General features: G+C 41.2%; 1 protein-coding gene across 3 annotated transcripts in view; it reads right to left on the minus strand.

The window, feature by feature from the left end:
• The window catches only part of EXOC4 (exocyst complex component 4), a 611,937-nt gene extending 589,134 nt beyond the window's left edge, over positions 1-22,803 (minus strand). For all 3 annotated transcript variants that reach the window (XR_010589375.1, XM_065552864.1, XM_065552860.1), the window contains exon 1: positions 22,644-22,803. Coding sequence is in view for 2 of the 3 variants with exons in the window: in XM_065552864.1 (XP_065408936.1) it covers positions 22,644-22,742 (99 nt within the window). In the remaining variant the exon portion in view is untranslated. The remainder of the gene's footprint in view (positions 1-22,643) is intronic.
• Positions 22,804-23,051: the final 248 nt, after the last annotated feature.

A 23,051-nucleotide genomic window follows, 5' to 3' on the forward strand; every position in this document is an offset into this window, starting at 1 on the left:
TCCTCTCACAGAGCAGGATTACCGGCGTCGACGGCGAGCACTTTTGGGATCAATTTATCGCGTCTAGACAAGACGCGATAAATCGATCCCAGAAGATCGATTGCTGGCCGCCGAACCAGCGGGTAAGTATAGACATACCCCTAGATAAAGTTAATAATGTGTGTTAAGCATGCAAGTTATAGGAGGCACACTTTAGTTGCCCCTAAGATTAAAGGGTAAAATTTGCATCCTTTCTATGCAAAATAAATAGAGGCAGTAAGGCTCAAGGGCTGGTTTGTTTGGTTTTTTAAATGTACTCTACTGATAGTTTATGGGGAAGAATACAAGTTATATTTGTGGAGAACTGCTGAGTGATGATGACGGGAGTACTTTCCTTCATATCATGAGACACCCTTTTGGGGAATCATTGTACCGTGCTTCAGTGTGAGATTCAAAGATATTGCTCGCCAATTCTCTCTAACCTATGTTATAGATGAGAGGAGCACTCAAACAGAATATAGGGTCTCTGATGCTAAGCCAAGTTGGCCACGTCTCTCAACACCCTTGACTATAAGGGGTTGTAGTTTAAATCTTGTGTGGTACGATGACTATTGCTTTATAGTCTACTTACCTTTGATTCCTTTTCTTATTTCATGGTTGTTCTTTTAGCTTCCCTTCACACAATAAAAATCATTCAAAAATATTACGTTCACAGGGAGATGGAGTAGGTGACCTCACAGGTCCTCTTCCATCTTTAGCTTATATAATTCTTTGATTTTTATCTCTCTGTCTACAATGCTAATAACTTAGAACAGCAGTGCCACAGACTCTTCCAGAAGATTAAAAGAACATCACTGTGGTGCTAGAGGACACACCTACATCCCATTTTACATGCTACAGCAGGCTTCCAGTTTAACAGATTTTTTTTAATAAATTCCTTTCACATTCACACTACTTTTCAAAAGATATTGACCTGAAATACAGACCAGGTGTTTATGACCTCATAACAGAGTTTAACTGCCCACCATGAGAAAGTAAGTAGCTTGTTAAAAACCACTAGACATTTCCACAGCAAAAAAAACAAAGTGTCTGTATCCTACAGGAGAGGTACAGATCAAAACTGGACCAATGCCGCTCTCAGAAGCCATGCACTACGTTAAAAGAGTTAATGAGTAATGATTAGACTACAGAAGTCTTAGGGCTTGTCTATACTTACGCGCTGGTTCAGCGGCAGGCAATCGAACTTCTGGGTTCGATTTATCGAGTCTAATCTGGACGCGATAAATCGAACTCAGAAGTGCTCCCCGTCGACTCCGGTAATCCTGCTCGCCGCGAGGAGTACGCGGAGTCGACAGGGGAGCCTGCCTGCCGGGTGTGGACCGCGGTAAGTTTGAACTAAGGTACGTCGACTTCAGCTACGTTATTCACGTAGCTGAAGTTGCGTACCTTAGTTCGATTTGGGGGTTTAGTGTAGACCAAGCCTTAGTGAGGTCAGGAGATACCACAGGCTTCTATGTCACCAGAATGCAGTATGGCGATGCCCATCTAAATTTATCCTTTTCAACAGATACTGTTGTTACCAATCGCACAAATCAATTTATTCAACTCCTTTTGACATTTTTTCTGTTAATAAATAGACCACAAACAGGTCACAATGTTCTCAACTTAATTTGTTCTTATTTCTATAATAATTTGTAGCACCTAGAAGCTCTAACTGAGAACAGGGCGCCATTGTGCGAGGTGCTGTACAAGCACATAGTAACATAGTTCAAGCCCCAAAGAGTTTACAGTCTAAATAAACAAAATAATAATAAATGGTGGGAGAAAGGATGTGTTACAATCCCCATATTACAGGTGGGAATCAGAGGTACACAGAGATTAACTATTTGACCAAGGTCACGGCCAGGAAGTGAATACAGAGTCCAACCTAGTTCAGTGCCTTAGCTAAGATCACAAAATATAAGCCCTCTGCCCTTGAATTGTCAAAGTAGTACAATGTCTCAGTCTTAGGATTTTATTGGACACATCACTGCTCCACACACAGACAGCAAATGACAATATTTCCAACTTGCCAGGAAACTGCACCCATTCCTCTGAGATGAGCAAGACAGTGATCCATGTTCTCATTCCTCCAGGTTAGACCACTGCACCACTCTCAACCTGGGTTGAGGGAAGAGGCCTCATTGAAACACCAGCTCATGCAACACAGAGATGCCCACCACTCAGCCCAAGAACACATTAACAATACTGCACACTGATAGTCTGAACCTTCCCAGGATATTCCATGTATATTTCAAAGTCTTGATCCTAATCGTTAAGTCCCTTAATTGGCTTAGTTATCTCAGAGAACAGCTCTTCACCAATTACCCTCAAAGAGCTGCAGTCAACCAGAATGCTCCAGCTCATAGAACCCAGAGTGAAATTCTCAAGGGGGCAAAGTGTTCTAGAAGAGAATTTCCAATTATAGGAAGCTACCAGAAGAAATCAGAATCCAACCCTAATTTGATCATTTTCAGAGTTAGGCACAAAGCCTACATTTTCTCAAAAGTTCTCTCTCACCAACGAATGCTGAAGATGACACTCGATCAAAAATTTTCTGCCAAAAATGTTTCCTGAAAAAATGTGAAGATGTATCAAAATCAAAACTTTTCAGACTACAATGTTGATTCTGATGACATGTTCTGATTTTTATAGGACAATTCAAAACAAAATTTCATTTTGAAGGAACAATGGTATCCCATAATTTAAAAAAAAATGTCAATATTTTCATTTCAACTATTCTGAATTGAAATTTTTCAAAACTTTATTCTAAGAAAATATTCGATATTTTAACTTTTTATCCTGTTTCAAGACAAAAACAAATATAAAAGTATTAGAATACTCCTTCAGACAGAAATTTCATTTTCCAAACAGTCCTACTGAAGAACAACTGGCACCATTTCACTTTGCCACATAGAGAGGAAAAAATTCCTTTAACCAAGTTATGGAGCTTAGTAGAGTCCTTTGCAAACAACTTCATTTAAATTCTTAATTTTCCTTAAAAAAAAAAAAAAAGGAAAACTCATGAGAAAATATAAGCTAATAGTCCTGGGGTCAGAATCAAACTCCTTCCTACAACATATATGGCATTGCCCAAGAACATTATACCATTAGACAGGTGCACTGTGAGAGTTTTTTGCTTTCTGCAGAAACAATAGATATTGGTCGCTGATAGGCAGAATACCAGACTTGATGTAATATCATCTCCTTCATTATGGCAAATTTTATATTGCTAGAAGCTTTCCTTGCATGTGCTGGATTCTAGTTTAACACAATTATCTGTCTTTGTAGAGGAACCAAAGTGAAAACAATGGTTTTGTTCTGAATTCTCAGCTAAGCTTGGACCCCAATACACTGCTCTAGTCTAATATTTTAAGGCCGCTTTACAACGTCAGAGTAGCGTAAAGTGGCTTTAGTGTAACTGACCAGTCAGGCCCATAAATTTTTGTAAATTATTTCAACATTGATCACATGTGCACGGTTAAATTATTTGTAGTTGAACTTTCTTATACTTAGTATTTTAAATCCCTTCTAACATGCTTTCCCTATACATAAATTTTTGATCAGGGAATCATAGCAATGTAGGTCTGGTAGAGACCTCAAGAAGTCATCAAGTCCAGCCCCCCGCACTGAGGGAGGACCAAGTAAAGCTAGACCATCTCTAACAGATGTTTGTCCAACTTGTCAGAATATGAGATTGATTGTTAAGGAACAGTAAATGTTAAACAAGCAACATTTTTAGGTGCTGGGTTATTGTTGGCTGATGCAGACTTATGGATTAATGGTTGGACAAGGAGAGGGGTTTACAGGATTTATTCATTTCATGGTTGCGTATTTAAGAATTGTCAAGGAGTACCTAGAGTAAGGGATATGGGCGCCTTTTTAATGGATGGTGAGATGCAGTCTACTTAGATAAATTAAAAAAAAAAACTGTTTAAAGCCAAACATGTCAGTACTTTAAATTCATGATGCAGCAGTGAATGTCATTTCCAAAAAAAAAAAAAAATTAAATACATAATCTGGAAAAGACATTCATATATAATTTTTAAATCCAACAGTCTTTTCAAATATATTTTTACAGTCATATTGGTGCAACTTCTCACCGCCAACTGCTTTAGAGCAAACAATTATGACTGTTCTCTGCTCAAGCTGCTGTATTAATTGGCCCATCTCCCATTCTACCACTTACACCATGAACCAACTTCCTCTTCCTGTGCACTGAATAACCACCCTCTCTCTAATCATTCATTAAACAAACTACTTCCTCTGTGACAACTTAACATTAATCCACCAAAGACAGAGAATCTGTAACAACAAACAAAGTGCCTGTGCAATAAAAGACATGTGGTCTGGCCACAGCTGGTCCGGGTCAGCTGATTTGTGCTTGCGGGGCTTGGGTTGTGGGGCTATAAAAATCACAGTGTACAACTGATGACTTGCTGGAGACCAAAAGCATCTGAAATGGAGATGCTGCAAAGAACAGAAGTCAGTTTAGATACCAAATATATGCAGGGTATGAACTCACTTGGGATCCTTCATGGCCTACTCTGTAGGGTGAGGAGATTAATTTGCTTTTGCAATTTTCATCTTTTTGAGACAGAATCTGATCCCCCTATAAGAAACCTGTAACGTATGTACCCGTTTCTCTTGGTTAGCAAGCACTCACAGGATCAGAATCGGACTGACTGGATGGTACTTTGTACAGAATATTTATCATTTTTATTCTGTAATAAAAAATTAATTGGGCCAAAACGTTTAAGATTTTTTAATAGTTGAGTAATACAGATCAAACAAGAGTCACTTCCACATAAGGAAGACAAGGTAGGAGAAAAAACATTGCAAGAGAATCAAACATTCTAGAACATGTGCCTCGTCCTTCTGTCATGAAAGAGACAACATATATGTACTAAAACAACCACGATCAAATCCTGCTTGCCACCACTGAAGTCAGTGACTTACAGTGGACTTTAAAAATAAATAAATAAGATCGGGATCAGAATCGGGCCCAATGGGATTACTCATTTGAGTAGGATAGGCAGGGTTTCCTCTTGTGATAACAGGATCTAAGAACAATTTTCCATCTGTGCTTTCCAGTGTTTGAACTGAATAATCTGCATAGGCGGGAACTAAAGCCTTTGCAGAGTCCAGCAGTATTGTTGATCAGACAGAATTTTTGAAACCACGACCCTCTGGGTGAAATTGCGGGAAAGAAATTTGCTCTTCACTAGCGCACATATGAACCGAGGATTATAGTCATCTCTGCCACTCCTGGGAGGCAGCCAGCACCTTTGCCTCCTTGGCTCAGGGACTGAGTCTCCCTTAATTATAGGCTCCGTACGGTGCTGAACAAACTAAGAGATGAAGGTGTGGAGTGCCTCCCAAAAATAGCTTGGCACAATTAGGCTCAGAGTGTATTTGTCTCTATCTGCACCTACCTACTTTAGTGAAGTCAAGCTTTCCTGAGATACTCACAGTATAGTTAACAACTGAACAACGGTTCAAACCACTGGGAGATGAGGGTGTAAGCACCTCCGAGAAGTCATTAGCTCATACAGTAAGAGACACTTGATCTCATATCCATTTTTCCAACCTATGAGACTTCTAGGCATTTTTAGAAGGTTCATTACTGTAGTATCCCTCCAAACTGGTTAGTTTTTACCCCAAAATGGCCAAAGTGACATTTAGGACGTGGTCCAAAGCACCACTTCAGTCAATGAGATTTTTCCCACTGACTTCAAGGCCACTGCAACAGGCCCTATGAGCGAAAGGATGAAAGACATCTGCACTTTAAACCAGTCTCTGCCATTGACTCACTAAGTGGCCTTGGGCAAGTCACATAACTTCTGTACCGCATTCTTCCCAGCTTAAATATAGAGAATACTATTGCCTACAACTGGTTGAAAGACTGTACTCAAAGAGTAGTTTATCAATGATTTGCTGACAAACTGGGAAGGTGTAGTGGGGTCGCACAGCGTCAGTCCTAGGTCCAATACTAGCCAATATTTTCATTAATGAGGAGGACAGGAGCATTTTGGAGGACAGGTTTAGAATTCAAAACAACCTTGACAAACTGGAGAATAGGTCAGAATTCAACAAGATGAAATTCAATTAAGACAAGTGCAGAGTACTTCATTTTGGAAGGAAAAATCAAATGCACACCTACAAAATGGAAAATAAGTGGCTAGACAGTAATACTACTGAAAAGAATCGGGGGATACAGTGAATCACAATTTGAATACAAGTCAACAATGTGATGCAACTGGGAAAAGGATAATATCATGCTGCGGTATATTAACAGGAGTGTTATATAGGACACAGTAGGTAATTGTCCCACTCTACTCAGCACTGGCAGCCTCAGCTGGAGTACTATGTCCAATTCTGGGTGCCAAACTTGGGGAAAGATGGACAAACTGGATAGAGTCCACAGGATAGCAACAAAAATGATAAAGGGTTTAGAAAACCTGGCTTATCAGGAAAGGTTAAAAAAACTGGGCAAGTTTAGTCTTGAGAAAAGACAACTAAGGGGGGGACCTGATAACAGTCTTCAAATACATTAAGGGCTCTTTATAAAGAGGACTGTGATCAACTGTTGTCCATATCTACTGAAGGTAGAACAAGAAGAAATGAGCTTAATCTGCAACAAGGAAGATTTAGGTTAGACATTAGGAAAAACTTTCTAACTATAAGGGTAATCAAGCTCTAGAACAGGCTTCCAAGCCAGGTTGTGGAATCCCCATCATTGGAGGTTTTTAAATACGAGGTTGGACAAAGATGTCAGGGATGATCTAGGTTTACTTGGTCCTGCCACAGCGCAGGGGCCTGGACTTGATGACCTCTTCCTTCCAGCCCTATATTTCTATGGTACTATGATGGTTGATATTTACAATGCTTTGAAAATGCAACACACTAGATAAGAGCTATGGGGAGGTTCCCTCTTTCATTTAACATAATTTATTAATGGATTTACCTTAGTGACAGCTAAAGAGTAAACAGTGCAAGCAGACTGCACTAATTATAGTCACATTATTGTCCAACTGCAAAGTTACAGCTTTGCCATTTGCCTCTGTTTCTGAATAAACATTACCTGCAATGGAAGAAGGTACATGACTATACTGAGTAACAGCAAGATGAAACCCTGGTCCTGCCCTGCCCCAACCCTTCCTTAACATTTGCATCTGCTACATGTAGCACTATATCTAAAACCAGGATGTAAATTCTTCAGGGCTGGGACCATCTCTTTCTATTTGTGCTGTGAAGGACCAAAGCACACTGTTGGCAGATGTTAAAAACAAGGACACCACACAACCCATAATTCCGTCAGAAGCCAATAAACACCTATTCACAGCCATGACAGAAATGACACTGAATGCTTCTCCTATTATTCAACAGTAAGAGAAAACAGACTCATTTGTCGTGTGATGCAGCAGCATAATAGATAACTACTGTAGTAGAAAAAGATATTAAGAGATGATCAGCTAAGAAAAAGTACTTGGAAATACACTGGCCCTGGCAAATTGCTACTCTGAGCTTCAACTGAGATCCTGTCTTGGGGTAGGCGTTAACATCACAGCTACCAAAATGTTAGTGACAAAAAGGGACACTGCAGACCATAATAGGTGTTACACAGACAGACAAAGCAAGATTGAAGGTTCCTAAGAATCATCCCCACTTTGTGCTCACACAAACTGCTCAGAAAGTTTACAACAGCCGCATTGCTGGCTTTCATAATGTTGCTGTGCCACAAAAGCACCTGCTGGCTATCGGTGCCGCTGAGCCTTAAAACGAAGAATCAAGAGGCTGGAGGGAAAGAGCGAGACTGCATCCATAAAACTGAATACATTATACACATATCATTTCCAAGACACCCATCCTGCAGTATCTGAGAATTCCCAAAAGCTTCCACATAAACAAGAAACATTAGTAAGACTGTTCCCATTCCTTTTTCATGGGCACATCGATATGCCAAAAAATTGCATGAAAAAGATATACTAAGTGTTTCTGCTCAATATTCCTTAAGGCTAGATCTTCACCCTCACCCCACACAAAGCCTGGGTAAGTGAGTTTGACACAAAAGGAGAGTGAGTCCTCTCCCCGTCTCCTCCCAGTTTCCCCTGAGCCCTTATTGCGCAGGAGTCAGTAGTTGAAAAATCCAGTTAGAGGTGAATCCATCAACTCCATCTCCATGGCACACTGCAGAAAACCCATTGGGCTGGAATGTCCAGAACGTCCCTGTAGCACACAGAGGAGGCGGACTCCCTTAATGGGCTCCCTAAATCCTCCTGAACACACAATGGAGTCCCATTGATCCTAGTGCAACTTGGGCTCCTCTCTCTATAGCTGCAAGAGTAGATATAGGATATTCAATGGGAGAAAAGAATGTTAATGTAACATTTAAGGTTGAGAATTAAAGTACACAGTTCGAAAGCTGGAAGTTACAGCTCCAACAAAAACCGCCCGTGCTACCTTGGGCAAGTTACTTAACTTCTCTGTATCTCAGTTTATGCATTTGTAAAAGAGAGAGAGAGAGAGAGAAAAAATACATCCCTAAATATTTGGGAGGCTTAATTCATTAAATATTTGTAAGTGGCTTTGAGTTTCCCAGATGGATGATGCTGTAAATATTGAGTAAGTAAAACAGTATTACTAGTTTTGATTCTCCAACTCCAACTTTTCTGTGTTGGCAGTTTATGGAAGTGAAAAATTGCCACTCTGACTAATGTTGTATAATAAGCAGTCCCCCATATTGCTGTAAACTCCTGGAATTAAAGAACAGGAACATTACTTAGCAGTAATTAAAACCGTAAAGAAATTATGTAATTAGACACCTGAATTTAGTTATCCTCAAAAGTTTGCAAATGTACACAGGAAAATAAAAATAGAAAAAGTAAAACATTCACATGGTGTTCAGCTGACCATGGAGACAAAGATCTATGAAATGATTCAGAGCATATTACCCTCTCAATTAGTTGGAAATAAAGAGAATGGAGCATTGGATCACTAGGAAGCATGAAGAAAACAGCTCTGATCTCAACAGTACTCCACTCCACATTGTTCTTTAGTCTTCTCTGCCACCCGTTTCCATATTGCTCTTTGCTGTACTGCTGCATACCTTGCTAAGTCTCCCGATTTCTAGTTTTGACACTACATTGTAGAGTCAAGTCCGCATTCTACTTCAGTACTCAAAATGGTTTGGCTTAGCTTTCTCCAAGACATGGCTATAAAACAGTCAGGAGACCCAGCTACAACGTGACTGTCCCAGTTAAAACACCATAAAAGCTGCAGTGTAGCTGGACTTATATAACTACACTATAGCTTGGGCAAGCCAGAACTTTAAAAGGATGCAGGTAGATACCATCCACTTCCATCAAAGTTAGTTCAGGCATTAAACATCTAAGTGCCCAAGTTATCCTAGCTGTAAAGTTGGGATAATAATGCTTACTGCCCACCTTCAAAATGTACAGATAAAAAGCACTCGGTGCTAAGTGTCAATATTATTTAGGATGGCGACCTTTTCCTTTTTATGTTTCATAAAGTGTCGTGTACACTTGCAGCACACTGAGAACAATAAAGCATCAAAATAACCTGTCAGGAAGGAAACTTACAAGATAGTTTTATTTTGCACCAGAACAACCACCCAAAGTGCATATTAGAATGTATACAGTCCTCTGGAAGATAAACAAAATCAACGTGGTGCATTGGACAACATGGGCACCTGATTTGAGGCCAACAGAAAACATCTGGAGTGAAATGAAGGAAGCGGTTGCTACCAGCAACAAATTCTCTGAACTGGTGCACTGTGGATACCTGGAACAGTCTGTCTCCTCTGTGCAGGAAATGTCTGCAAAGCTCCAAAGAGACTTCAGTATATAATAAAAGCAGAGTGAAAAGAAACCCTATTATTAATTATTAGGATTATTATTTTACTTCTAACTGTGCATCTCTTGTTCATGTCTAAAGTCACAGACCAGTTCCAGGAGATATTTATCATTTCAATTTAAACCATTATCACCACTATTAAACATGTATATGGCAGTAGCTCTCTAAAAGCCAACCAAGTAGGGGGCCTCGCTGAGCTAGGCACTGTACAAACCTATACAAAATGACAGTTCCTACCACAAAGATCTTACAGTGTAAAAGACGTAACAGGTGGATGAGACACAACAGATAGGCAAGGGAGTGAGGTGGAGAACAGGGGAGACAGAGTAACCCAATAACAGGAGGTGCACAATTCTTAGCCACTTAGGGCAGTAATCACAACAGGCCACATGCTCAGTCTTGTAAGGTTGCAGACTGCTGATTGCATTACCAAAGGGGCAAGTTTTAAGGAGGATCCTGAAGGAAATAAGGCACTGACTTTATGGATTTTGACTGGGATTTATTCCCATGCACGAGGGACACCATGGGAGACAGCAAAGAGGTGATTCAGGGATAAGTGGACAATCATAAAAGCCACGAATTAGTGATGATGTCCTTTAATAATGATACTAACTGTAAGTAAATACCCTGGAAAGGACAACATAATACAAGAATCTAATCCTGGGAGGGGTCTAGAACCCGCATTGGTATGCACTTCCCAGAATCAGGCCTGGACAGAGCAAAGCAAAGACCATGCAAGTTAATTGGGGATCCTTTATCCATGTTGAGTAGCACCATATTCCACAATTAGTCCCACTGGAGGGGATGACTCTCACAGTAAAGTCCAACTCATTGTGAGAACAGACATCAGAATGTGGTCCGGGGGGAATCTTTCAGATAAAGCCTTAAAAACAAGATCAGGCCTCTCTGTGTGGACATTAAAGATCCAATAAGGAAAGCAGTTTGCCTGGTACATCTAGCTAGCAAATCCCTCCCCACCACTCCTGTGCAGTGTTTTGTGTGCCAGTAGGCTACACCCTATAGGCAACTGAATTTCAACAGGGCACAATTTTGTGAGGCACCCTGGGATCAACGGTGTTATATTTTCTGCCTGCTATCTACACTGTGGCATACATTTCCGAAGCTTCATGAAACTAAAGGACTTATTTGAATTTTATAATTGAAAATTTTTGCCTTAAAGATAAATCCCAGGTGGACTGATCTACAGCTTCCAGCAGTACTTAACCTCAAAACACATAAGCTGATAATACATGTTCTGAAATTACCGCAAAATCCCATTGAAACAATTACATAAAAACTTCTCCTTTAAAAGGAACAACAGATAACCTAGGGTACTCAAGGAACAAAAAAATCCAAAAGATGTTTAACGGAGCAGCAACAAGCTAAATGTTTTCTCATTATTTTCACAGGTTAACTGATAGCTCCCATTAAATTCTGGATTCAGTGACATGAATGTTTAAGATGAAGAGCAAGAGAAAATTACAAGTTAAAATGTTCAAGAGATAAAACATACGCCTTTGGGAGACAATGAGATGTTGGCAGCAAGGTAACTAAAATCAGCACTGTATCGATATCAGGAAACAGTAAATTGACTATGGAACTATAAAAAAGATCTTCTCCCAGTAGAATCTGACACAGGGCCTGATCCCATTATACCAGCGGTTCTCAAACTATGGGACAGGCCTCCCAAGGCAGGCACAGGAATGAGTCAAGGGAGGTACAAACTGTGTGGTTTTGGGGGGTTTTTTGTTTTGGTTTTTTCTTTAAGAGCTCTGGCTGTCAGCCCCAGATGGCTGGGGCTCATGCAGAAGGGGCATGCACACCCAGGAAGCAGAGATAAAGAGGACAGCCAGAGCCGCACTGCCCCGGGGCTGACAACCGGAGCCCCTCCACCTGGGCTCTGCTTCCCCCTCCCACCCACAATTCTTCACCAAGAGGCAGCCTGGGCTCAGGCTCCCCTTCCCCTCCCAATCCCTCACCTGGAGGCGGCGGGGTTCCCACTGTCAGCCCCAGGGTGGCAGCAGCAGCGCAGAAGTAAGGGTGGCAATGGTGCGATAAGTCCGCTGTGAAAAGTGATGACAAATATCACTTTTCACATTGCCTCCCTTACTTCTGCACTGCTGCTGGCGCTGCTCTGCCTTCAGAGCTGGGCGCCCGGCCAGCAGCCGCTGCTCTCCACTCTGCCTTCAGAGCTGGGTGTCAGTATACGTACTTGTGGGGGCAGAGGCCTGTAAATGACTACAAACACAAAGAAAGAGGGCCCGATCAAATAAGTTTGAGAACCACTGCATAATACCATGAGCACCATCACCCCTCTCAATGGGAACTGACGGTGCTTAGAACCTTGAAGAATCGGGAACTAACTCACTGACTATAAAAGAGAAACAGAGAAAGTGACTCTAATCAAAGCGCTGATAACTGTACAAAATAAACTAGAATACAGAAAAAAGGTTCTCTCTGATCTCTTTGGATTCTATTAATCTTGGTTTTTACTTGTACACAGGTTTAAACATTTCCAACAGGAAATGACCGTGAACCTTTGATCATTGAGAGCCAAATCAGCTTAAAAGATCTGTGCAATTTGGCTTCAGTTGAGTGGTTAAGAACCAAATAGTTTCCAGACCCTTAAATATGCATCTCCAGAGCTTCGTGTCTCCAGTATTTGTGACAGCAGAGGTCAGTTTGACCAATGGCTGGTTGATTTAGCAAAAAGCAGTAGATATCTGTAGACTACATTCTGAAGCAGACAGACTTGATGCCAGTTAACGGAGCTTACATTAGCAGCAAGAATTCAACATCTTGAGATGTCTCAAGCAGTGTGGACATTTAAACAAAAACAAAACCCTACCAAAAACAAAACACTGCACTGCACACACAGTTATCCCCCTGGGGAGAGGATAAGAGCGAGAAGGAACTACATATGACAGATGTTAGTCACACTGCTTAATGCATGACTGAAAGGCATGCAGATACTATGGTGATGAAGCTAGAATACGAACCTATATAAAACAGAACAATCTCAGTCTCCTCAGAGGGAGCCAGTTACTAATTGTAAATACCTCTTTCAACTAATCAGGGATCCCAAAACAAACACAAATGGACACCACATGGATTCAGACACAAGAAAAAGTTAAGCTCATTAAGCAACAGCATTTTCCATCAGTGGCAGAATCTTTTCACCAGTATTTTCCATAGCCATTAAAATAAAGCTGTACAGTGCTACTCTCATCAGACGTCTGAAAGATGAAAACAGAAGAAGCATTTATAAGCTTATTAGATGACCTACTGCTTCATTTCCAGGGTTGGTCAAAGTCAGTATTTGGATGGGAGCTCTCCAAAGTCTAACTATGTGCTGCAGGAGGTAGCGCTGGTGATGCAGTAGTTAGCTTGCCTCTTTTTGTGCCAGGATTGAACCAAAGCTTCAGCACTGCAAATGGGGCACAGTGCTGCTGGGAGATATTCTCTTCTGAAGATGCAAAATCACTGTCCTCCTGACCATCTGTCATTAAAAAAATCCACTGCGTTTTTTGCTTGATTGTTTTGCAAGAGTAAGGCTGTTAATCCCAGTGTTGTGGCCAGCTGCCCAAATCTGGATACTGCATTCTGCCAAAGTATTACAAACAAAATTCCTTGGAGGTTCAGCTGGACGAGGTATCATTTCACACTCACAGTCCTAAGCTTCTGTGTAGTGTGATTGCTTAATGATGAGTAAGTGCTGCATTTTAGTTCAGATTCGTATAGGGTCAATCTATGTATACAGTCTATAAAATTGCTTTGGCATCCCTTCAGGAGGGAGGGCAATACAGAAAGTCTAAATTATTATTTACAATTCAGTTTACAGATTATATACAGAGAGAAATGTTTTTATCCTGTGAACTTTCAGACTGCTGGTCTTAACACTGGGAGAAAGGGTCTTTTTTAAAATGTTTTAGAACACCGCTTGTGATATTTACAAAATGTTGCAGCATATACAGATCAGAATTATTGGGCTATATTTTTTGTGACCGTTATATCCTAATTGTGATAGAAGAAATGAGGACAAAAGCTATTGTGATGGGGTTCCTGGGGTGCAACCTGAACTGTGGAACCGCTGAGTTCTCTGTCCCACGCCAACCTGGGCTGCCTCTCACACTGTGATGGTGATGTCAAGGTGAAAACCTCGGACAAGTACTGCACTTATATAGACTTCCACGGGCAGGGACACATCCAACTGTGTTACACGAATGATTTCCCAGCCACTCATGAACCAACTATAGAGAGACTTCAGCCAATTCCCTCCAGCTCCCCAGCTTTGGACCCCAGGACTGTACTGTCTTATACTGCTCAAGGGTCCCTTGGGCAGTGCAAGTTCATTAAGTAGTTCACCACTCTGACAAAATGGTAGTGGACACGCAAAAGCCCTTGTTAACTTGAGCTGAGATTTCCCAAGCACTTCAACCAAAACCCACTGTTTTAGATAAAATATAAAACAGATTTATTAACTACAGAAAGATAGATTTTAAGTGATTCTAAGTAGCAAGCATAGAGATCAGAGTTGGTTACTTAAGAAACAAAAATAAATTTGCAGTCTAAGTTCTACAAACTAAGCAGGATTTGAATCAAGCAGTGTCTCACCCTGACAGATGGTACAAACAGGTTACAGTTCCTCAATACACAGGCTGGGATTACCTTCCAGCCTGGGACCACCCTTCCCCAGTTCAAAGTCTTTCTCTTCCAGATGTTCCATCAGGTGTTGAGCTGACAGTGGTGAATATGGGAGTTCCAGCATGTTACTCTGAGTGCAACAGCTCTATATTGGACTTCCTTGCTATAAATCATGAATTGGGACATCAGCTCTATGAGAGAGGATCAAATGCCAGGTCATTAGTAAGAATGAATTCAGCAAAGTTCACTTTGAAAATAATAAAAGTACTGACCAATGAGTATTTATTTTATAGCGGGCGAGAGAGAGAAAAGGAATTTCATGTGTGAGAATACTATGCTTTCAGATTTACATCTATAGAAGCACACATTTTATAAACAAAGTTGGTAACATGCTATATCTCGACTTGTTCCCTCAGTTCTCCTTTACATCCAGATGTGTGTTTGTTTGTACGTACGTATGCCTCTGTGAAAGCTTTGCACCAAGACTACAATAAGGTCTTATCAAGTCACAACCAAAGATTGTTTTCCCAATTAAACCAGCTATTAAAGGCCACTTCTTAAAAATAGCAGCCTTTAATTGGAAAGAAAAACGTCTTACAATAAATAAAAGGCAGACATTCACCAACTAAAAATCTGACAAGATCTCTCAAAAAATAGCATTTGCTAAATGCCAGCTTGCTTGTTTCATAGTACAAAAGCTGCCTCAACGAACTACAGACAAAACAAAAGGTTAGGAAAAATCAATATAAATACACGTGTTTGTCCTCTGCGAGATAAGAAAATATTCCCCAAATTGTCTTGCATCAGTTGACCAGAATTTTCTCAATCCAATTCATTATACTTTAAAGAAACAGTATGAAGGCGAATGGGACTAACATTAGACCTCTATAACAGCTGGCTCTTGGTCTCCAACAATAGTATTTTGCACTTTCACAGTATCTTTCATTGGAAGATCTCAAAGCACTTCACAATGTTTAAAAAATACAAAACATTGAAAATAGGGAGGATCTAGTTGAAAATCTGAAAGTGGAAGGTAGCTTGGGTGAAAGTGATCATGAAATGAGAGTTCTTGATTCTAAGGAATGGTATGGGGGAAAACCAGCAGAATAAAGACAATGGACTCAAGAAGATGGACATTAGCAAAGTCAGAGAACTGGTAGGTAAGATCCCATGGGAAGCAAGTCTAAGGGAACAAAAGAGTTCTGGAGAGTTGGTGGGTTTTTAGAAAGACATTAAGGGTTCAAGAGCAAACTATACCAATGTGTAGGAAAGACAGAAAGTATGGTAAGAGGATACTCTGGCTCAACCAGATCGTCAATGACCTGAAACTCAAAAAAGAGTTGTCAAAAAAGTGGAAACTAAGTTAAATTACAAAGGATAAATATAAAAAACAACACAAGCACGTAGCGAAAAAATTAGAAAGGTCAAGGCACAAAACAAGATTAAACGAGCTAAGGAGATAAAGGATAACAAGAAAGCATTTTATAAATATTTAAGAAACAAAAGGAAAACCAAGGACAGGGTACGCCCAGTACTCAATGAGGAGGGAAAGACAACAATAGAAAGTACTGCAATGGCCAAAGTGTTAAATGTCTTTTTTGTTTCAGTTTTCACCAAAAAAAATTAGCAACGATTGGATGACTAACATCAGAGTAAATGGGGTAGAATCTGAGGCTAAAATAGGAAAAAAACAAGTTGAGAATTACTCAGACAAGACAGAGCTCTTCAAGTCGGCAGGGCCTGATGAAATACATCCTAGAATATTTAAGGAGCTGGCTGAAGAGATCTCCGAACCATTAGCAATTATCTTTGAGAACTCATGGAGGACAGGATACCAGAGGATGGGAAAAGGGCAAATATAGTACCTTTCTATAGAAAGAAAAACCCATGGAATTATAGACCAGCCATCTTAACTTCAGTACCCAGAAAGATAATGGAGCAAATAATCAATCAATTCATAAGCACCTAGAAGAAAATAAGGTAATAAGTAACAGGCAATATAGATTTGTCAAGAACAAATCATGCCAAACCAACCTAATATCCTTCTTTGACAGGGTAACAAACCTTATGGATGGGAGGAAGGCGTGAACATGATATATCTCTTCTCATAAACAAACTAGAGAAAAATAGCCTAGATGAACCTACTATAAAGTGGGTGCACAACTAGCTGGAAAACCGTGCTCAGAGAGTAGTTATCAATGGTTCACAGTTAGACTTGAAGGGTATGTCAAGAAGGGTACCACAGGGATTTGTCCTGGATCCAGTTCTAATCAATATCTTTATAACTGATTTAAATAATGGCATAAAGTATACCGTTATAAAGTTTGCAGAGGATACCAAACTGGAAGGAATTGCAAGCACTTTGGAGGACAGGATTAGAATGCAAAATGATTTTGACAAACTCGAGAAATGGTTTGAATTAAACAGGATGAAACTCAATGAGGACAAATGCAAAGTACTACTCTTAAGAAGGAACGATTGCCTAGGAAGGAGTACTGCAGAAAAAGATCTGGGGATTATAGTGGATCACAAACCAAATATGAGTCAACAATGTAATACTGTTGCAAAAATATGTGACCATCAGTCTGGGATGTGTTAGCAAGAGTGTGATAAGCAAGACACAAGAAGTAATTCTTCCACTCTACTCAGCACTAATAAGGCCTCAACTGGAGTATTGTGTCCAGTTCTGGGTACCACAGTACGGGAAAGATGTGCACAAACGGAGAAAGTCCAGAGGAATGCAACAAAATGATGAAAAGTCTAAAACAGTGGTTCTCAATCAGGGGTATGCAACCCTGGGGGTATACAGAGGTCTTCCAGAGGGTACATCAGCTCACCTAACTATTTGCCTTTACAATAGGCTACATAAAATGCACTAGCAAAGTCAGTACAAACTAAAATTTCATACAATGACTTATTTATACTGGTCTATATACTAGACACTGAAATGTAAGTACAATATTTATATTCCAATTGATTTATTTTATAATTATATGGTAAAAATGAGAAAGTAAGCGATTTTTCAGTAATAGTGTGCTGTGACGCTTTTGTATTTTTATGTCTGATTTTGTAAGCAAGTAGATTTTAAGTAAGGTGAAACTCAGGGGTACCCAAGACAAATCAGATTCCTGAAAAGGGTACAGTCTTCTGGAAAGGTTGAGAGGCACTGGTCTAGAAAACATAACCGAAGAGGAAACACTCAACAAAAAAATGGGTTTGTTTAGTCTGGAGAAGAGAAGACTGAGGGAAGAACATGACAACAGTCTTCAAGTAAAAAAAAGGTTGTTACAAAGAGGAGTGTGATAAATTATTCTCCTTAATACTGAGGACAGGACAAGAAGTACTGGGCTTAAATTGCAACAAGGAAAATGTAGGTTGAATGTTAGGAAAAACTTCCTAAGTGTAAGGGTAGTTAATCACTAGAACAAATTACCTCTGTTACTGGAGATTTTTTGGAACAGATTAGACAAACACCTGTCAGGGATGGTCTAGATAATACTTGGTCCCTCCTCAGTGCAGGGGACTGGACTAGATGACCTGTTAAGGTCCTTACAGTCCTACATTTCTATGATTATTATGCACAATTTACCAATGGGTAAACCAGGCACAGAGAGGATAAACATTTTGCTTCAGAATACACAGCAAATCAATAGTGGTGCCGAGAACAGAATCTAAGGGCTTGCCTACACTTACCGTGGATGGACGCTGCAGTCTAAGTGGCAGTCTGCTGCTCTAACCACTCAATAACACCTCCTCCTGAAATTTAATAGCTACCTATTAGACAAGGCCAACATAAAAAAATGGGAGCTTCACAGCACATCACAGAAACAGTGCTCTAGTACAATCCCACTTTATCTCCCTGCTCCTAAGTAGGTGTATAGCAAAGTTTTCAAGCCCTGCATTAGATTATCCGCTCCACTCTGCCTACTTTGTCTGTTATTGTGAGCAAACGTGGTACTGTACAATGATCTGCATCAGGACCTAGATAAATGAGAAATCTTCTTAAAAGGAAGTGTCCAGAAAACCAGTCTATTCCCAATGCAATGGGAAGGATTGCCACTTACTGGGGACAGTCATACTACTTTATTGAGATACAAGCTACAGTCCTTTCTATGGACTATCCCTCAATTTCCTGATTATCTGCATCCCAAGATACTGTGGTGTTTCCAAAATAACTAAGAGTTTGCCTATTATAGTTGGCAATATCTTACTGCAAGCTCAAAATTATATGGCTTTCCCTACCAGCCATGTATCTTTCCCATATAGCAAACATTCCTTGACATCATCTCAGTTGGGTCTCATCTGAGCTCAAATGTGGTTCCTTCAGTTTTACTTCAAATATAACAATCATATATAAAAATTACTCATATTTTTCTAGACATGCCAAACAGGCATGGAAATGTTGTTAGATGTCCAGCACATTCATCTTGATCTTAACTACTAATAAAAGATCATAGAGAATGAATTTTAATAATATAACTTCCTTTCCACCATTTATGCCATTTACTTTTTGCACTCAACTGGAAAATGAAGTTATTAATGGATCAGTTTTCCTTTCAGTTTTACGTTCAGATTCCCATGGACTAGTTCAATATTATGTCTGGACTGCAAACACTGCAGGGAATGTTTAGATCCAAAACAAGAACAGCTTCCATTGATTTTTTATTTCTTAAATGTCATGACTCACTAGAACGTTTTAATATTTTCACACCGTATTTTATCTAAATGTTAAATTGAAATTTTGGGCCTAATCTATCTATGATATCAGTGCCTCTGTAACGAAAGTTCCTAGACAGGTAAAACATAAACATGTAATAATATTAGATATTTCACTATAAACCTAAAGGATTTCAAATTTAGGTTTTGTTAAAAAGGGGGATAGGAGATATGACAACATCATATATAAACCAACATAGTTTTCAGTTTTTAAGAATTGTGGAAAAAGTTGGAGATTTAAATCTTCCCTGGTATGCTGGCATCTCAACCCAAGAGCATTGGGTTTGAGAACCATAAAGTGAAACTTAACACAAACAGAACATAAAAATGATTTATCCAATTTCGCTGTCCACACTCAGTGACAGTAAAAACAGCTTAAGTAGTAAAAGGTGGTCACATTTACATTATTAAAATTTTTGAAGCTGTCATTAATAAACTACGGTAAAGAATTATTTCAAAATATGAATTTTATGTTAGTGCCCCTTTTGGTTTTCCCACTATAAACATGTCACACACACACACTTATTTTTTGCTTAGACATTTCATCTTCCCTCAAATTAATTCTTGCAGTTATCTTGTAACGGGACTCTACAACTTGGTCATATGCTGCAACAAAATGCACCTATCTTATTAATTTCCTTGGCTTTCAATAGTTTAATGTATTGTTGGGTGGTAAACTGAAATCAAGGACACAGAAAACTTCAGGTGTATTAAAGAAATCTCTCTATATTTACTATTACTTGCCTCTTATTTTGTTACCATCACACACTCTAAAAACTAATGTTACACATCTGGGATGCTTGAAAGATCATACAACATGCCTTAGATGTGATCTAAACAACTGTCCACTATGGGTTGCTATCTTTCTGGAGTTCTGTGTGGTCTCATACACACTTTTTGTATAGCTACATTGCAATTAAAAACCCCTGGTTGGCCTGTGCCTACTGACTCAGACTCACAGGGCTCAGGCTAAGAGGCTGTTTAATTGCAGTGTAAATATTTGGGCTAGGACTGGAGCACAGGCTCTAGGTCCCAGCAAGGTGGAAAGATCCCAGAGGTCAGGCTACAGCCCAAAACTGAACATCTATACAGGTGTCTAATTGCACGGTTGACATACCCATAGAGTTTTAGGGCAGAAGGGACCATCATGATCATCTAGTCTTGATCTGCAGACCAGACAACCTCACCCACTTACTCCTGCCCATAAATAAGGCTAAGATTTTCAGATGTGTATTTTTATTATAAGTCACAGATAGGATGCGGGCAATAAAAAATAAAATCACGGAAATGTACAGAGGGCCAGTGCTAGGGGGTAGCAAGCAGGGCAATTGCCCAGGACCCCACGCCTCAAGGGGCCCTGTGAACATAAGTTACGGGTGGCAAGGCTCTGACTTTAGCCCCGGGCAGCAGGGCTCCAACTTCAACTGAAGCCTGAGCCCCGCCACCCAGAGCTGAAGCCCATGTCCTGCCAGCCAGGGCTGAATTAGTGGAATTTCGAGGAAGTCACAGAGCTCTCATAAAATCACAGAATCTGTGACGTTCGTGACAGACTTACTCCTAACCTGTCACTGATTTACTGAAATCCTCAAATCTTAAGTTGAAGCCTTGACATCACAGAGAATCCACTTTTAATCTAGTTCAAACCAGCAAGTGACCTATCCGTACTGCAGAGGAAGATGAAAACTTCACAGGATCTCTGCCAATCTGATCCCAAGGAAAATTTCTCCCCAAACAGGGCGATCAGTTAGAACCTCAGCATGTGGGTGAGATCCACCAACCAGACACCTGGGAAAGAATTTCTGTAGTAACTCAGAGTCCTCAACATCTAGTGTCCAATCACTGACCTATGCCTGCAGGACACTAAAGAAAACCAGATTTTTTTCCAGTCATTATCATGATGCTTAAATAAGAGGCGCTGTGTAAATGCAAATTATTATTATTATAGTTTATTCCAGGTAGATGATACAAAGCCACTGAATTTTATAATTCATTATTAATGCAACCATCTCATAATGCACAGCAGTTACAATATGATGAGTGTGTGCATGGGAACAGCAAATAATAATATTAGTAAGCATCAGTATGTGAAAGGTTGGCATTAGTAAACACCAGTGTGGGAAAGTGGCTGCCAACTCACTGGTTGTAAGCAGCATAGAAAGGATGTGATTTTAAAAGTATTTTTAAAGGGACAGAGGGAAACGAGGAGTGGAGTGAGGGGATCAGACAGATTCAGACACAGTAGCTGGATCATCCTCTGACATAGAAAGGAGGGATTGTAGGGGTGAGTGCAGGCAAAAAACAGCAGAATCACAATATGATGTGACATACTGTACTTGCAGTTTTTCCTTTTCATCCCCTGCAAGGCAATACAATCCCTAGAAGGCAGCAACTTTTCAATCGTTGTGGTTTATAACAGGATATGAGACTGCATGTACATTTCCTGGTGCTTTCTGACCAGCCTTAGTCTAATCAGCTCAAAGGCCGCTGTGCATGCAGGGTGCTCCAGCAAACACGGATACAGGGGTTCCCAGTCTTTCCAGGACATCACAAGAATGGTACTGACTAAGCCCTGTTGCTTTCATTGAGGGACCCCAGAATAGGGCACAGGGGGCATGTGAGAAAGAGTCTTCTGTGGTCACAAGATCCTTAGGCCCTCTTATTTCAATCAAGTCACCCAAAGAGGTGGCTGGGGAAAGGGAATAGGACCTAATGCACATTAGAGCCACCACAGAGCATGTGGATGCCCTTAATCCCAATGAAGGGCTTCCTAAAAATTGGGGGGGGGGGGGTGCCCTGCTGGGTTTGCCTGGTCTCTAGCTCTCACTGTTAATGTCAGCGCCGTTGGGACTTAACAGGACTGTTGTGGTTATGTGGGCCAAAGAGGCCACCCCCCAATGCCCACAAGGGCCACTATGTCAGACAAGCACCTCTGATAACTGGGGGGTACCCTCCAGCCGCAGGGCACGCTGGTGCCCAGTGTCATGAGCGGCTTCTGAGAGCCGGGGATCCCCTGCGGCCATAGCCTGAGATCCCCACTGAGGCTAAGCCGTCCCCTCCCTCCCCCACGAGAAATGGGGGCCTCCTGCAGCTGCAGGGTTTGCTGCTGTCCAGGGGTCCCTGAAATCTGGGGGGGGTCACTCGAGTCCCGGCACCACGGGCGCCCTCAGCTCTGACAAGCGGGGCCTGTCGTGGCCATGGGCCCCCCGCTGCTGGAGGTCCCTGCTACAACCGCGGGGGGCCGGGCCTCGGGGTGGGGGGTCACCCCATGGCAGCTCCCCGGGGGCCTGAGGGGAAGCGTGGCCCAGCGAGCCCTGCTGAGAGGGGCTTGGAGGGGACGTGCCGCCCACATCCTCGGGGGGGGGACCCTGCGAGCTCCCGTCCCCCCCTACCTGATCACAGAGATGAGCAGGCCCGAGGGGTCCTTGCTCTTGCTCATGGTGGTTCTGTATCTCCCGGACGCCTCTCCCGCCATCTTGAGCCCACCCCATACACGGGTTCGTACACCCTTGCTAGCTGCAGCTCGACCAATCGGAATCGAGGCGTTGAGCGACGACGACTCAACACTCCAATAAGAGCCGAGAGAAGGCGGGATATGGGCGGTCAAGCTTCTATGCAATGTGTGGGACAGGCCCTGGGCACGCTGGGAGTTGTAGTTTTCACCGTGTTCTTTTTTCAGCGGCCCGTGCTCAGGTAACTGGTCCATGAAACTGAGTTGAGCTGAGCTAACTTGGCATAAAATGTTCTAGCCTTGGAAGAGGTTAGAGGGAGGGGCTTGGAGCCAGTCTGACGTGCCTGAT

Source organism: Chrysemys picta, chromosome 1, assembly GCF_011386835.1.
Source record: "Chrysemys picta bellii isolate R12L10 chromosome 1, ASM1138683v2, whole genome shotgun sequence".
NCBI lineage: Eukaryota > Metazoa > Chordata > Testudines > Emydidae > Chrysemys > Chrysemys picta.